Below are 16,982 nucleotides of genomic sequence, written 5' to 3' on the forward strand. Positions count from 1 at the left end.
GTTATGTAGTTAATAGACCGGCAGACTAAATATCGCCGGTCTATATCCTGACACCGGAAGGCCGGCAAGGGACAAAAGAGAGGCGTCGAAATACCGCTGCCCATCTTCATCCTGACGCCGGAGTGCCGAAGGACACCGGACCGATCAAGGCGAGTCCGGTCGTCTCTAGCACTTAGCCACGGGGCTAGGTTTAGGCAACCCCGGGGGGACTTAGGCATCCCCCAGGGAGAGTTAGAGTTAGGCTAGGGGAAGGGGGGTTAGACGTAGCTGGAGGGAGGTTAGGGTCAGGCACCCCCCGGGAGGGTTAGGTTTGGGGTGTGGGGGAGAGGAGTTTAGGCACCACCCCTGGAGTTTAGGGTTAGGCACCCCTAAGGGAGGGTTAGGGGAGGAGAGGGGAGGGTTAGGTGACTTACCTGCCACTGTCGGGATTTCCTCCTGTCGGGCTGACGCTGTCGGGATTTGAGCTGGCATTTCAATCCCATTCCGATATGAGATAGATAGATAGATAGATAGATAGATAGATAGATAGATAGATAGATAGATATGAGACACTGTAGATAGACGAAGGATGTGACCCGCCCCGGAAATGGTCGGGACGCTCCTGTGTTTTTTGCCGACACTCCCCGCTACCTCCTCCAAATGCTCCCTGACTGTCAGTCACACTGTGAGTAAAAGCTGCATACGACTACGGTAATGTACCTTGACGCATGCACAGTTCGACTTAGACGCCTATGTAGCTTACTGATAAACGCGGAAATCTATAGCCTTGAGAAAGCTGTGACAAGCGTAATGCGCGTTGGCAGGCACTGCTGTGTGCCGTCTGCATGATATAGATTTTAAGATGTTAAAATTCTGAACTGTACTATGTCAGACTGATACCCCCATATATATCCACTAGTTTATGGTACCGGAACGTGAAAGACTGTATGCACAAAGTGATAGCCCACAACTGCTGATACTGCATGCCGCACTGGAATTTCAATACGTACCTGGAGGCTACTATTGTGATAAACTAACATAAGCAGCCCAGATTATCTATAAACGGCCTAGATCAGTGATTTTCAACCTTTTTCAACTTGAGGCACACTACTCAAGATTTTAAAGTTGCCAAGGCCCGCTATCCGGTAATACGGCATGCGCGACCTATTAAAAAACATACACATTGGCCCCCACAGGAATAAAACACACTACATTGGCCCCTGCAGGAATAAAACACACATACATTGGCCTCCACAGAAATAAAGCACACTACATTGGCCTCCACAGGAATAAAACACACTACATTGGCCTCCACAGGAATAAAACACACTACATTGGCCTCCACAGGAATAAAACACACTACATTGGCCTCCACAGGAATAAAACACACTACATTGGCCTCCACAGGAATAAAACACACTACATTGGCCTCCACAGGAATAAAACACACCACATTGGCCTCCATAGGAATAAAACCCCCAATGGCATCCACAGGAACAAACACACTACATTGAGTGAGTGATGTCAGATGCAGCCTGTGGGGGGGGTCACAGTTATAATGTGCACACAATGATAATGAATGGGACTGACACTACAGGGAGAAGGCTCCAGGTAACCGGTGCACCTCCCACTCAATGTCCACAACGGCACAGGACAGTGACAGCGCCTGGTGCTTACTGGGCCTGGACTCTGGGGGACGGAACTTTGAAGGATGTAATCAGCCCTCTGCATGGCCAGTGTGACCGGACCAGCACTAATCTGACCGCCGGCTATGACAGCACTGTCCCCACGGCACACTTAACAACCGAGTGTGCCGCTGCACAGCAGTCGAAAAACGCTGGCCTAGATTATCTATAAACGAGAGGTGTTCTAACCTATTAAATGCAAATACTGCATGCTGCACTGGAATTCTAATACATACCTGCAGACTACTGTTGTGATAATTTAGCATAAGCAGATCAGATAATCTAGAACCGAGAGCTGTTATAAGAAGGGGCATATATTAAAGACATCTTCTCATACATATTATAAAATCTTTGGTATTAGATCTCACCGCTTACGTGCCGAGAATCAGTCCCTTCGGAATTATTTGTGCAGATAGAGAAATGTCACTTGATATGACAATGGTATTTTCTAATGAAAATCATTCTGAGTAATTAAATCGGGCAATATGTGCATTTTATGAGAGCCAGTATAATAAGAACATAGAGCTAATTACACAGGGTGCCACAGCACACAGCATAAACAGATGCTTCTCAATAATAGCACTGATACATAGCTACAAATGTATCTGTATGCTAAGGCTGGGACAGGATTGTCAGTTATTTAAGCAACACTGTGGGAAAGATACCTTTGTATCGGGTTGGGTATGAAATCCCGGCTGTCGGGATGCCACTGTTCAGAATACCGACAGCCAGAATACCGACACCTATAGGAACGCAAGGTATGTTTTTTTCCCTATCCTAACCCTAGCCTTCCCTCCCCGATGCCTAAACCTAACCCCCCCTTCCTAGTGCCTAAACCTAACCTCCCCTCCCTGCACCCTAAACCTAAGACCCCCTCCCCGGTGTCTAAACCTAACCTCCCCCCCTAATGCCTAAACCTAACCTCCCCTCCCCGCACCCTAATGCTAACCCCCCCCCCCGGTGCCTAAACCTAACCCCGCTATAAAAATATATGATAAAAAAGTCATTAAGACACTGAGGACCTCATTCAGAGCCGGTCGCACAGAGCGTGCGGTCGGTCTGAATGAGGGGAGGACCTCTTGAATTTTCAAGACGTCCTCCTTTGCGGTGGTAAGGCTGTGGGTTACCACCCACAGCCTTACGACCGCCTAAGGTGATGGTCGGGTTGGTCAAGACCATCGCGACCATCGGGGCTTACGACGAGACCCTAGGGTAGGGTCTCCCTTGTCGTAAGCCCCGGAGAGCTTTTGGCTCTGTCTGAGCCAGAAGCTCTCCACTGACATCACTAGTGATGTCAGTGGGGGCCTCCCCCAAACGGCAGGCGTTCCCATGGGAACGCCTCCGTTTGGGCTGCCACCCCCCCGGCCCGCCTTCCAAACGTGGCGAGCTGTCAATCAACATCGACAGCTCGCCCCCTTTGGATCGAGACCCACTATGACCGGCACTGTCGGTCGTAGCGGGACTCACGCATGCGCGCGTCGGCGCCGGCGCCGTCATGCACATGCTCTGTGGGGGGCCATCGACCCGGTCTGAGCGCATCGGCGCTAACGACCGGGTCTGAATGACCCCCAGAATATCCAGGTCTTAATACAGAGATTAATTATAGGATCGGACATTGCATGGTACTGTACATGTTGCATAGCACAAGCACTTAACGTTTATACTATATATAAATAATGACAGCACACAGCGATTGATTTTATACTCGTTATTCACATTCTATGACCTTTTCATCACACTACACTCTCTTATTAAATATAAATCTCTTTTTGATATTTCTCTTCCTATAGCCCTGTTATAGGACTCATGTTTACCAAAGTGAAGGCGCAACATATGCCTGTGATAATATCTGTTGTTTTGGATACCTTATATTTAAGATATTTAATATAGTTTAGAGATTTGAATGACTTCATTTTGTGGAAGGGAGGAGTGCTCCCTTTCTATGGCTGATTCCCTTTTTTCTTTTGTGAATAGACGGTATATTTCTGAATCGGGGTAGCACCAAGTTATCGGATCATTAGAGCATTTTTTTTTAATCATGATACTGACTTTAATGATTTCATTATTGTGCTGTCCTGGTGCAGGAAGTTTTCCATGAATCGCTGAAATCTGTAAACACCAGCATTTAGTACAGCTCTGAATCCGGGTACCTAGTACATATTTAAATATTTGGATTCTGAGGAGCCGTATAATGTGTCTCACCCGACCTCAATATCTCCTCCATCCCTCCAGCTGCCCGGGAAACGGGGCTTTGGCCCTGCCGGTTGGACGGTACAAGCTAAGATGGAGGTCTACCTGTGGCTGGGCCTGAATAAGCAGCGGAAGGACTTCCTGTGCGGTCTGCCATGTGGATTTGAGGAGATTAAAGCAGTGAAGGGACCCGGCCTGCAGAGTTTCCCGCCCATAAGCCTGAGCTATACAAGTAAGCGCTGATAGAGGTGTCCTGTCTGAGGTAACTGTCAGTCTCCATGTACAGTATGCACCGTACACCTGACACTGCGGCTATCTAACCCTGTCCATATGTCAGTCCTCCGGTCCCCTGGTCACACAACACGTGTGTACTGTCCAGAACATGGGATACAGTCAAAATGGCAATGGCCAGGAAGCCATCTGACTAAATCCCGGCGTCTAAATACAGACGCGGGACTAAAGACAGGCGTTGAAATCCTGACGCCCGTCTATATCCCGACGCCGGAATCTGGACAGACGACTTCTCGAATGAAGGTTATCCGGGAACTGTTAGCGCTTAGCCGCGAGGGGGAGAGTTAGGTTTAGGGACCGCCGGGGGGACTTAGGCTTAGGCACCACCTCGGGAGAGTTAGGTTTAGGGTGCGGGGAGAGGGGGTTTGGTTTAGGCACCCCTGGGGGGAGGTTAGGGTTAGGCACCACCCCGGGAGGGTTAGGTTTAGGGTGCGGGGAGGGGTGGTTAGGTTTAGGCACCCCCGGTGGGAGGTTAGGATTAGGCACCCCCGGTGGGAGGTTAGGATGAGGCACCACCGGGGGGGAGGTTAGGTTTAGGGTGCGGGGAGGGGTGGTTAGATTTAGGCACCCCCGGTGGAAGGTTAGGATTAGGCACCACCGGGAGGAGGTTATGGTTATGCACCACTAAGGGAGGATAGGGGGGGAGAGGGGAGGGTTAGGGTACTTACCAGCCCCAGTTGGGATCTTCAGCATTCGGCCTTGCGGCGTTGGGATTTAGTCAGACGGTTTCCCGGCCGTCGGCATCTCACACCCAACCCCAGAACATGATCCATATACCACATACATGTGCAGTACAGTCATTGTTTGTCTCTGTTTTCCAGAGAAGCAGGTGTTCCAGTTACGAGCGCACATGTACCAGGCGCGCAGCTTGTTCGCCGCAGACAGTAGTGGCCTCTCCGACCCATTCGCCAGAGTCTTCTTCAATACTCAGAGCCAGTGCACAGAGGTGAGTCCAGAACGCGGCTCCGCGCAGCTCATATCGACCACTATCATCACAGAGAGCTACAATCTCCAGTCACTGCAAACTGTAAATATACATGGCGAGAGATGAGCGAATCTGCGGTTCCGTCATCTGATTGACCCGCTATGTTGGGTTCAATAGTTCTGTGTTTACGAAATAATTTTGATAACGATTTGTACCCTAGGGGGTATGAAAAGTTGTTTATAATGCAAATATTAATACGTTCTAGTGTTCAATCAGGAATTATAATTTTTTAAATAAAATTAACTCTTTAAAAATAACATTTTAAAAGCTAATTTTATTGTGCGTTTTTTTTTTTTTAGCTTCATATTCACAAAGTGATTAGCGGTCTCAGAATCACCAGAAATTGGGGAGTCTCCCACTGTGCTGTGTCTTTATACTCATCGCTATACATACTTAACTACTCTTAGGCAATATCAATATACATATAACAAATTGTTACTTGAGAAATATTTTTTCATGATAACAGGTATAAAAATATCTCAAATTCAACATTAAAGTGACATAAACATGTAATAGTCTTGCGAGAGGGGAAGGTGAGGCCTGAGATTGCTGCATGGGGAGAGCCCAGGCTGCCAGACTTACTCATTTCTATCTCAGGTGCTCAATGAGACTCTCTGCCCGACCTGGGACCAGCTGCTGGTGTTTGACAATGTGGAACTTTATGGAGAAGCAAATGAGATGAGAGATGATCCTCCCATTATAGTCATTGAGGTCTACGATCAAGATACAGTGGTAAGTATATTTTCATCTGGTGTAAAGCTTGAACGAGCAGGGCCCTCTCCTCTACGCACTGTGATTGTTCATCTCTAGATTTATGTACTGCTTGTTTCATTCTGTACTTATGTATCTTGTCAGTTGTTCCCCTTGTACGGCTCTGTGGATCCCTTGTGGTGCCTTAAGTTAGGTACACGCTAGACGACTTGCAAATGATGCAATGTCGTCAACGATTTCCCTTGAATTCCCGGACAAACGATGTAGTGCCTACGCACTGTGCAATCTAACAAATGACCAGGCGATATATCTTGCATTGTTTGGTGATTAGATCGTTAACTCTATAAGGTAACTGTATCGCCTGGTCGTTCGGTAGTGCGTACACACTGCACAATCTGCGGGGAGTCATTGACAGATCTTTCCTGCATGTACAAAAGATCTGAAGATGCGACGGACGATGCCGTGGGAGCGCGCATAGTGCGTACACACTTGATGATTTAAATGATGTCTTGTTCCGAAACATCAGGAATTGGCCAAATCGTTAAAAATATTGTCTAGTATGTAAGGGCCTTTATACAAATACATAATGATAATAATAAAATAATAATATTCTACATGATCTGTCTGGTGTTCCATATGATACTTTGCTAGAACTTTAATGTCCTCCATCTCTTCATATTCCTCGACACAACTCAGGGTTATTTGTGTAACCCCCAGGGGGGAATGTACATCTGAAAGGTGAAACGCGTTGGTTGGTCTTCATGTAGCAAAACCACTGCAAGCGTCAGTGTACTCATCTTATTATATCTCTTTTTGTGGAAACTCCACTTTGGCCCTTACCTAGGGAGGCGTACTGTATCTTATGTGTCTGCTGCTGTATCTTACTGTACATTATATGTATCTTATTTATACTGAAACATAAGAAGTAGGTGCTTGGGGACTGGGTGCATTGGGTTGTGGGTGTGTTAGGCAGTTGGCATGTTGGGGTACACATAGCTGCCAATAAAAAACCATCCATAATTACGGCTAAATTACATATATAAATGTATTTATTCAAATAAGATGAGTGGCCTTAGCATCATGGAGTGTCTGTGAGCTTATTGTCACTATACTCAGTTCCAGTATATGTAATAATGATATTATGTTTTTCAGGGAAAGGCGGATTTCATGGGCAGGACGTTTGCTAAGCCAGTAGTGAAAATGGCTGATGAAAGGTATTCTCCACCCAGGTTCCCACCGCAACTGGAGTATTACCAGATATACCGTGGGAACTCCACTGCCGGAGACCTGCTGGCCGCCTTTGAGCTGCTCCAGGTATGGACTGGTCATTGGTTGGATTGAGGTTTCCAGTTCTACCGTGAAACCGCGAAGGTTCAGCGCACATCTGCATCCAGGCTGACTTTGCACATTAGTGAAATGCGTTAGTTACACTCGTAGCTTTCATACGAACGTGCAGTATATGTGCAAAGGTCTACAGGAGAAACTAACATTCAGAATAAGCCTATTATTTATAACAAGAACCAGAAGAAAGACATAAACATTATACTCTTTTCATATTTGGCATTGTTTGGTTTGTACAGAATTTACAATCATGTTCTAGACCAATAATACCATAGTGTCAGTAAGCAATGTTTTATTTACCTAGCAAATGTCATTTGTATTGTAGATTGGTCCCGCTGGTAAATCTGACCTTCCAGCTATTGATGGACCTACAGACCTGGAGAGAGGACCCATCTTGCCAGTCCCGATGGGCATCAGACCCGTCCTCAGTAAATACAGAGTGGAGGTATATGAGATGTCCTGTTTAGATTAGATGTTAGGTTATCACTGCCTGGTGCTGTGGTTCCGAGCTCCAGTTTAGCCTGCGAATGTATTCAGTATAATTTCTCTGTTTCTAGATCCTCTTCTGGGGGCTGAGAGACCTCAAGAGGGTCAACCTTGCCCAGGTGGACAGGCCGAGAGTGGACATTGAATGTGCCGGAAAAGGGGTCCAGTCGGCCCTCATCCAAAACTACAAGAAGAATCCAAACTTTAGCACTTTAGTAAAATGGTTTGAAGTGGTAAGTGGACAATAATAATATATGCACGATGTATACAGTGTACGACACCACTTATTTTTGGTTTTACAACGTCACCTACTTTATGAGGCTGTTCCTATTCATGTTCTACTGATATGTAAGAGGTACTTGTGGTTGAGTAGTGTAAACATCTTCAGGGTTTTTTCCCAGGACCTGCCAGAGAACGAGCTGCTTCATCCTCCCTTGAATGTCCGGGTGGTGGATTGCCGGGCGTTCGGACGATATACACTGGTGGGATCACATGCTGTCAGCTCACTGCGCAAATTTATCTACCGACCCCCCGACAAGAAATCTCAGAACTGGAACACAACAGGTATCGTTTGATATTATTCAGAGCGTTATCATCACAATCATCGTCGAGTATTTGTAAGGGGCAGACTAACAAATCAGGAGAATTGTAAATATGTGTGGTCAATGTGAGGATGACGAGGATGCGCGTATGTTGGACAGAGGGGATAGCGATTCCTGATCCTGAGAGCTTACAGTCTAGATCTCACAGACTTGTGTTCTGCAACTACCAATTCTCAATTCTGATACAGGCGAATGTGTATTTATAGGCCAAATTTATCAGGTCTTTATCCACAGGCGATAATAATAATTAAGTTACTTGCATAAAGAAGGTTATATTGAATCCTTATAACAATTAGAGATGAGAAAATCGGCAAACTTCCAGCTTCTTTCAATTTTGCGATCAGTGGGTGAGATTTAGGCAAAGAAAGAAATTGGGATTTGAAGCAAAATTGTTTCTTGTAACAACAGCAAAGTCCGGCAAATGTATGGTTTAAATGACTTTTTAATTTTTTTTTTCTGTTAACGGATTTTGTTTAACAATTTATTTTTTTGGAACCAGAAATCAAGTATTTGTAAATCAATTCACTGAAAACAGAACTCCCAGGTTTGGGCTTAAGGACCTGATTCAGACCCGCTCGCTAGGCTGCATTCGCACGTAGCCTGCCGATGTTTGCAATGTGACGCAGTGCACGTGTGCGAACTAGTCCATGCGATCGGGAAGCGTTCGCACGCAGCGCATAGCTGCTTCGCTAGAATGAGTGACAGGTCGTGCCCTCTGTGGGTGGTGACAGGGCATGGGCGATGGAAACGGGGGAGTGGTGGTGCGAACGCAGGCGTGTTTGAGCGTCCTAATGCCGTTTCAGAGGCGTGCATAATTAAGACGCAGCATCATAGTACACGTCACATGGCTGAATTACACACAGCAGCACTCGCAGTGATTGTGGTAGGCTATGGTCAGCCACAAGTGCTGCGTATGGGTCCGATGTTACTCGATGTTACTGATTGTTGCATACACTTCCTGGAGATCATGTGTGTTACTAAGGGAAAGTGGGCGTCTTATGTCAAGCTGGTGTGCGTCTAAATACACACCGCGATCTGGCGCCAAGACATAGTGGGTGTGCTAATGCCTTGCCGTGCGATCATGGGATTTGCATACTTTGGCATGCGTGCGAACGCATCTAGCGAGCGGGTCTGAATCAGGCCCTAAGTTCAAATCTGAAAGTCGTTGACGACTGTAAATGGGTGGACTTCAATTACCTATGCTGACAAAATCGCATCTAAGATCGCATTACCGTCCATCTCTGAATCAGGCCCTATGGTGACACATACAGTAGGTCTGGGAACTTATCCCGGATTCTATGTGTTAACGGCCGTTAGCAGGTTGATTTAACGGGCGAGAAAAAGGGGCTCTAATTGAATAGCCCCAGGTGTTAAATCCTGAGGCTGCCACTCTTTTTCACACCCATTAAATGAATAGGGCTAATTGAATTCCCCCCTTAGTATGTAAAGTTTCATTATTTACTAAGCATCAGTTTTGATGCCATTTTAAATCTGCCATTGATGCCCATCGATTATTAAAACCCCTGTCCTGCTGCAGACCTGACAACAAACTGACGCGCATCCGCAACGGGTTTGAAGCACTGCTTAGATCAGTAGGATCTGTGCAGGCTCTGATGTAAAAAATAAAAAAGTTTAAAAAAAATAGCTGTGGGGGTGCTGACAGAATGATAACCAGCCCCATGCCTCTTAGTCTACTCTGGTGTTAAAAAATAGGGGGGGAAATGGTGTGGGATCCCTCTTATATTTCAATATCCAGTACTAAGCTGAACAAGCCAGGGCTGGTGAAGTGCAGCAGGGAGACACACAGCGTGGGGTCCCGCTGCCATAATGTCAACCAGCCCTGACTGGTTAGCCCAGGACTGGAATCTTTAGTAGGGACGTGGGTACTCCCCAAAACATGAGGTCCCCTCTCCCTTAGGACAACCAGCCTTTACACACTCTTGGTAAAACAAAACAAAAAGCTCTACTGCTCCCGACGCACCAAGGTGACTTGCGGACACTTTCCTTGAGAATAAATAGGATCTCAGTGTGCCCAGAATGTGTCTGTGATACTTGGATCCACTGGACATAACATGCCACCATAAAAGCCACAGGAAAGAAATCAGAGGTTGTGCCCGACGCGTTTCATGGGTAAAAACTCTTCTGAACAATCTATTTGTTTTTCATTGATGGACATTCCTGAACTACTGTTAACCTGAACAAATCAATGTATGACTATTATCCGTTACATTTGGTTGTTTGAGCGCAGACAGAAATAGCCCCTTTCATGATCAGTGTGATTTTGTTGCTGTAATTTGTTTATGTAGGTTGTCACTCACAGGGATCTCCTTCAGTTATTCCTTCAACATTTGGCCTTTGATCTTATTTCCATTCCGTTTTCCGCATTACTGCGTGTTTCGCCTGCCTTTATCTCACACTGTTCCGCCAGCTACGATTTCATGCTACTTTTATCTCTCGTCTTGAGTCTGCTCTTTGCTCTGTCCCTGTCTGTCCTCTGTCCAGCTAAGTTGGTGAATGGCTATTTGGTACTGGCAAACGGAGGGCCCTACTCTCGCCCCACAGGTGAAATAGTTGTCAACATGGAACCCGAAGTCCCCATCAAGAAAATGGAGACCATGGTGAAGCTGGAGGCGGTGAGTGTTTAACAATGACCATGATTTATGTCAGGGGTGGGCAACCTGTGGGACTACACATACCAGCATGCCCTGCCACAGTTTTAGCATTCCCTAACGGCAAAACTGTGTCAAGGCATGCTGGGAAATATAGTGCCCAAGCAGCTGGGGTGCCATAGGTTGCCTACCCCTGATTTATATAATGCTATTGTTTGCCTTTTTATTTATATATCTGTATCAAATGCCAAATCCAGAATTTGCTTTTAAAAAACAGTAAATGTGGTTGTCAGAATCATATTATATAAATGTCTGGAACCCAATTCATATTTTAGCTGATTGTGGGGTCTATGTACTAAGACTTGGAGAGAGATAAAGTGAACGGAGATAAAGTACCAACCAATCAGCTCCTAACTGATCTGTTGCAGGCTGTGTTTGAAATATTACATACTAGCTGGAGTACCCGGCGTTGCCCGGGATTTTAAGAATGTTTGTTTACACCTCATCCTCCAACAAACCTCTCCTTAGGCAGGCCTCACGAAAAGTGTGACAAACCTCCCCATCAACAGTCCTAAGGTCTTCGAAGGAAGTAGGACCTGTAACGGTGTACAGCAAACTTCAGAGATAGAAGCATTCAAAATTTGTCGGATCTACAGTGTAAACACGGCCAAGAGCTGCTATTGCTCTGATACCAGGATGACTGTGTACTTCCTGGTTGCTGGATCGCACTATGAAATGTACAGCAATTACTTCCAGTTCCTTGTGCAGCTGTTTCCGGCATTCAGGGTCTCCACATGTATAAGATTCATCCAATCGGCTTTACCCTTCAGGGACTGACAAAGGAATGAACCGGAAGTAGCTTCTGGCCCTGATTCAGAGCCGGACGCTCTGACAGAGCGCTCGCTCTGAATCAGGGCCGTCCCTCTGTTTTTATTTAGCGGCCAAAAAGATGGTCGCGATGGTCAAGACCATCGCGACCATCGGGCTTGTGACAAGACCCTTGTGGTAGGGTTTCGTTGCCACAAGCCCTGGAGTGCTTTCGACTGTATCAGAGTCAAGAGCACTCCCGCTGACATCACTTGTGATGTCAGTGGGGCCGGCCCCAGACGGTAGGCGTTCCCATGCGAACGCCTCCGTCTGGGCAGCCACACCCCCGGCACGCCCACCAAAGGGGGCGTGCTGTCACTCACCATCGACAGCACGCCCCCATTGTAGCGAGACCCGGAGCGGCAGCTTGGCCGTCGCTATCCGGATCTCGTGCATGCGCACGACGGAGCCGGCTCCCTCATGCGCATGCGAGCTGGGCCAACATCGACCCGCTTGCGAGCGCTCAGCGCTCGCGAGCGGGTCTGAATAAGGCCCAATTGCGTTCCATAGTGCGGTCCAGCAACCAAGGAGGTAGACAAAAAAGTTTGGTCACTACTGTTGACACCATCTACTTGTGTAAGCTGATGCATGATCAAGTATAAATAAAAATTTGTGCTGCAGAGCTGCGTTTTTGCATCCCAGTATACATGCCATCTTTATGGGCCTGATTCTAAATCAGATGGATCTCTCCTCATGGATGCAGATAGCTATTTTTACCATATTCAGACTCATTATAAGCCTGGCTTAATATCAATAGTGGTTATAACTTCATACAGCATTTAAAAGGTACTATAAACTCCACGCAAGAGCCATAGTAAATGATGTTCAGAGACTTAGATTATATGCTACAGAATAAAATTCCATCATTCCTTAGTATGTAGCAAAATGCATGTTATAAAATCAAATTATGAAATTAAACAAAAATAACATTATAATATTTTTATTATTGACATTGCAGATGGCCCAAAAAGAATGGTGTCCAAATCTGTATATACCAATAAACCAAACAGGACAATGCTTGTGTTCTTCTTTGGTGTTTTAGGTGTAGAACCATGAGAGATCTTGGCTTGTAAACTGTGGATTTGTATAGAAAGACAGAAGGAAAAATTTTCGCTTTTATATAGTAGATAGTAGAGATAGAAAAGAAAAAATATTAGATAAGCTTAAATCCTTTTCTAATTCCGTACCTGACCTGTAGAGGGCGAATGCTATGCAAAAATTGTGTTTTTTAATTAATTAAAAATGAACAGTAATTAATTTTCATTTAACATTTTTTAGTTGCCTCCGCCGTGTTTTAATACACTCGTATGTAACATTTCACGATCTTGGCTTGTAAACTGTGGATTTGTATAGAAGGACAGAAGGACACATTTTCGCTTTTATATACTAGAGAGGAGCTGATGGGTTGGTACTTTATCTCTCTCCAAAGGGTTAGTACATAGGGCCTAATTCAGAGATGTACGTTCATTTGAGGATGCCCAGAATGGGTCCTGCGATCTCTCTCGCAGACCCCCCCTCCCAGGCCACAGCAAGTCTGACTTGCTGTGGTGCTTGGGGGGCGTGCCAGGGTAGGCGACGCAGATTCCGGGCACCGGCCAGGTTGCGGGAAGCTTTAGCTCCTGCAGCCTAACCAGAGGAGCAGCCGATGATCGCGATGGTGATCCCAGCCTGTGATGTCAGTCGCAGTGCTGGGATCGCAGATGCAGCATGGAGGTGTCTTGACACTTCTTTTTGTATTTTGCGTCTGAGATGGACGTATTTGCGCAACCGCTTATGTGCCGCTCTGCAACTCCGCCCATCACTGTATCAGGCCCATAGACCCCAGAGTTCCAGACCTGTCTGTGTTACTTTGTATGATACAATTCAGGATCCCAGGACATGATACATTATAAGACATGATAATATCGCTATTGTATTGTTATTGCTGTTCCGTTAATTGTCCATTTTGTGCAGTGTCCCATTGTGCCATGTCCGCCATCGTCATTGCCGTGTGTCAGTAAACGTCATTTGTTTTCTTTCCATCTCCCCCCTCGGCCTTTGTGTTCCAGAATTCTGACGCTGTTGTTAAGGTAGACGTGGTAAGTGGATTGTCACCGTGTGATGAAGCACCGCGCACGTAATCTGCTGTACACTGTGACTCTTTGACATGTCACTCAGAATTGTTGCTTTGTGCAGAAAAGTAGGAGAATGGCGCACAAAGTAACGCATTACCGATGAGCACTAAAGGAGGGACACTGAGCAGCTCTCTATGCACACTGCATGTCCGATTATACAGAAATGCATGGAAATAACAAAATATAAGAGGTATATTTAGTAACGGATATCTGGTAAATTCCCTATGATACGGCAGCTGTCTCCTGTGCGACACAACTCCAGTGTGCGCGGATTGTTTCCCACACTACGCGGATTTGTGACAATGGCGCACTATTGGTGTGTACAGAGTTTCTCTTCAGTTGTGTTTCATTAAAGCCATCTGCGAAAGCATTACGGTGAATAAAGATCCGATAATTATCAATTTACTTTAATAAATGGGAATGCAAAATCAGCACTATCATTTCCATTCCTGTACAGGGGTCTTCTCCTATATGTGCACACAGTAACTGTGACCAGATTAAAGGGACCCTGAACCTTTGCACAATCCTAGTTTATTGGCTTGAAGGTGCCGTCCTGACATTTTATTTTTTTTACTAAATACACTGCTTTATCTTTCTAGCTCTTTTCTGTGCTTCTCGTGCATGTATTTATAACATTAGGGCGAGATGTTCATTCCTGTTGCCCTGGGATACGACACAAAGCTGCTCTATGGATACAAATGGATCAGTGCGGAGAGCACAGGCGAGCTGGGCAGTATCCCCGGCAATGGAAATAAGCCATACGGCCATGTGTTACGTTCCATAATGAGATTGTTATGCTCGTACTGCAGATAACTGCGCAACTGATTAGTATAATGAGCCGATATCAGCCGCAGCCGGTGGAGCGTTAGGAAGTGAATAGGAAACGCTGTTCTCCTATCACGCCATAGCGATTCCGCTGTCAGGACGACGGTTTGGCTGGAAGATGTATGAACGAAAGTGCTGTTTAATTATTTGTAACAATATTTATTTTATACAGATTTCCCAAATAAATATATGTGTTGTTTTTATGTATAGTTCCCAATAAACCTCTTTATTATGCATTTGGCCATGATTACAAACAGTCCATAGTATGACATCGTCTATATGCCCACGGCGGAGGCGGGTTCTGTGCTCCTTCCGCCCTGTTATCCGATGATCTTCTCTGACTTTTCCTGTGTCACGTCCCAGAACGAAGATGAAAAGGAAAAGAAGAAGAAAAAGAAGAAAGGGGAAGAAATTGAAGAAGAGGAGCCAGACGAGAGCATGCTGGACTGGTGGTCCAAGTACTTCGCTTCCATCGAAACCCTGAAAGAGGTGAGATGTTGGGTGGGTGCGCGCTATAAAGTGTAATCAGTGTCTGGTAATTATATATATCACGATGGGCAGGTAACAGTTCATGTAAACACCACACTATGTGCACACCAGCGACAAAGGGCTTTTATAATGCAATAAGTGCTGCCCAGCTCACTCCAGTGTGAAAGCATGGTATCGCTAGGCTCAGGCTCACAGCTCCTCTCCGCCAGTGGAGACTAACAGGGGACATCCTAAGAAGCAATGTTCCCGGTGTCCTGTCGTCCTGTCCGCTTCCACAAAGCCCAGAAAGATCAGGGATCTAACAAGGAAAAAATATCAGATGACAATTTTTTGTTTTTACTTTACCTTACTTTTAAATTGAGATTTATATGTTCATTTGATATTAAATTTAAATTTTAAATTGCCGCCCACTGAATTTACGCCAACCGCTGTTACCATCATCGTTAGAATCGGCACGTGCACCAGTCCCATGCAGGGTGCTAGAGATCTATCACAAACAGAATTCCCTTCTCCGTACACATGACCCAGAATGGTACAGAGCTTTAGATACACGTCCATGACACTCTCACAAGTCAGGGCGCTTCTGAGATTCTGCATTGTTGCTGCTCAGTTCCTGCCCCAAAATGTCTTGAATAGAACGGACATTCACAGACGTGCAGAAATTCGCATCTGCGCATGGACTGTACGCTAAAACTCACCATTTATGTCCGCGCACAAAGATCCGTCTGGCAGTAAATTAGCTCCTAAATATCAATGTGAGACATGATATTATTATATGACAGAGGGGACTCTTTGTTCCTGCAGCAAAACTTGTGTTTCTGTCCATGAACGTATCTGTGTTATTACGTACAGTATACCTGGCTGGGTGGCTGACTGCTCCGGAATAACTCTATACTGCACTGTTCATGCTCTGTGAAGTGTTTATTGCGGCATGTGGGGATTATATCGCTCATTGCGGCTATACAAAGCAGGGTCATGACCTGTAAAACGTTGTTTCCTTCCCAGGCAATTTCCCCTTAGTCATTGCTTTGGCCCTGAGAAGTTTGAAGCAGAGATTCTGTACCGGCAGCCATATTGTGTCCAGTTATACGATGGCCATCTCTCATTGGCTGCCCATCATGGTCACACATGATATACTGTATAAAATATTAAAAGTGTTAATGAGAGCATAATGTGCGAACACACACTTACAGTACTTGTCCTACATTAGCGCACCCCAGTCCCACCCCATTCGCCCATCCTGACGCAGACAGGCGTAAATGGCAGGGCCACACACCTGCACACCAAGCGGTCTAGTACTCACTGTGCACCCCAGATCCCAGACCCTGCACATTGAATTTGTAGATCTTGCATAAATAACATCTTTCTAGCTCTTTTCTGTGCTTCTCATGCATGTATGTATAACATTAGGGTTAGATGATCTTAGACATGAGGGGCTGGCGCAAATTGGGGTTCATAGCAGGGCAGGCATTTTGCTGAGGTGCCACGGATGGGATAAAAGTGGGGACTCGGCACACATAGGGGCAAATTCTGCTGCAGAGTCTGACACGTTGTGCAGACATGTGGGACGAGGCAGATATTCTGTATGCTCATAGCTATGTGGAATTTATGGCAATAGCAAAAAGGGGTGGGGTCTGTTTCTTGAGTGCACAAAAATGACAGACAGAAATGCCATTCCTCCCTGGCCCATAATGATTCACCAGCAGCCCAGATGTTAGGATTCAGAGACATCCATGTGATGGTGTTTGTGTTTTATCTTCTCTCAGTAGCTTTTCTATTCTTTATAAACTCTGTGTGTTTGATTTTAC

At 45.8% G+C, this 16,982-nt stretch overlaps 1 protein-coding gene across 11 annotated transcripts in view; it reads left to right on the forward strand.

Annotated features, from left to right (window-relative positions):
• The window catches only part of OTOF (otoferlin), a 377,128-nt gene that overhangs the window by 311,280 nt on the left and 48,866 nt on the right, over window positions 1–16,982 (forward strand). For 7 of the 11 annotated variants that reach the window (XM_088465708.1, XM_088465710.1, XM_088465713.1 and 4 more), the window contains exons 23-32: window positions 3,897–4,086; window positions 4,967–5,091; window positions 5,728–5,862; window positions 6,994–7,155; window positions 7,508–7,627; window positions 7,740–7,901; window positions 8,070–8,232; window positions 10,773–10,903; window positions 13,795–13,824; window positions 15,049–15,174. In XM_088465708.1, the coding sequence (XP_088321834.1) occupies window positions 3,897–4,086; window positions 4,967–5,091; window positions 5,728–5,862; window positions 6,994–7,155; window positions 7,508–7,627; window positions 7,740–7,901; window positions 8,070–8,232; window positions 10,773–10,903; window positions 13,795–13,824; window positions 15,049–15,174 (1,344 nt within the window). The remainder of the gene's footprint in view (window positions 1–3,896; window positions 4,087–4,966; window positions 5,092–5,727; window positions 5,863–6,993; window positions 7,156–7,507; window positions 7,628–7,739; window positions 7,902–8,069; window positions 8,233–10,772; window positions 10,904–13,794; window positions 13,825–15,048; window positions 15,175–16,982) is intronic. The other 4 variants (XM_088465717.1, XM_088465719.1, XM_088465718.1 and 1 more) reach the window with 2 other exon arrangements.

This window comes from Taudactylus pleione, unplaced genomic scaffold (genome assembly GCF_031769625.1).
Source record: "Taudactylus pleione unplaced genomic scaffold, aTauple2 ptg000063l, whole genome shotgun sequence".
Lineage (NCBI taxonomy): Eukaryota > Metazoa > Chordata > Amphibia > Anura > Myobatrachidae > Taudactylus > Taudactylus pleione.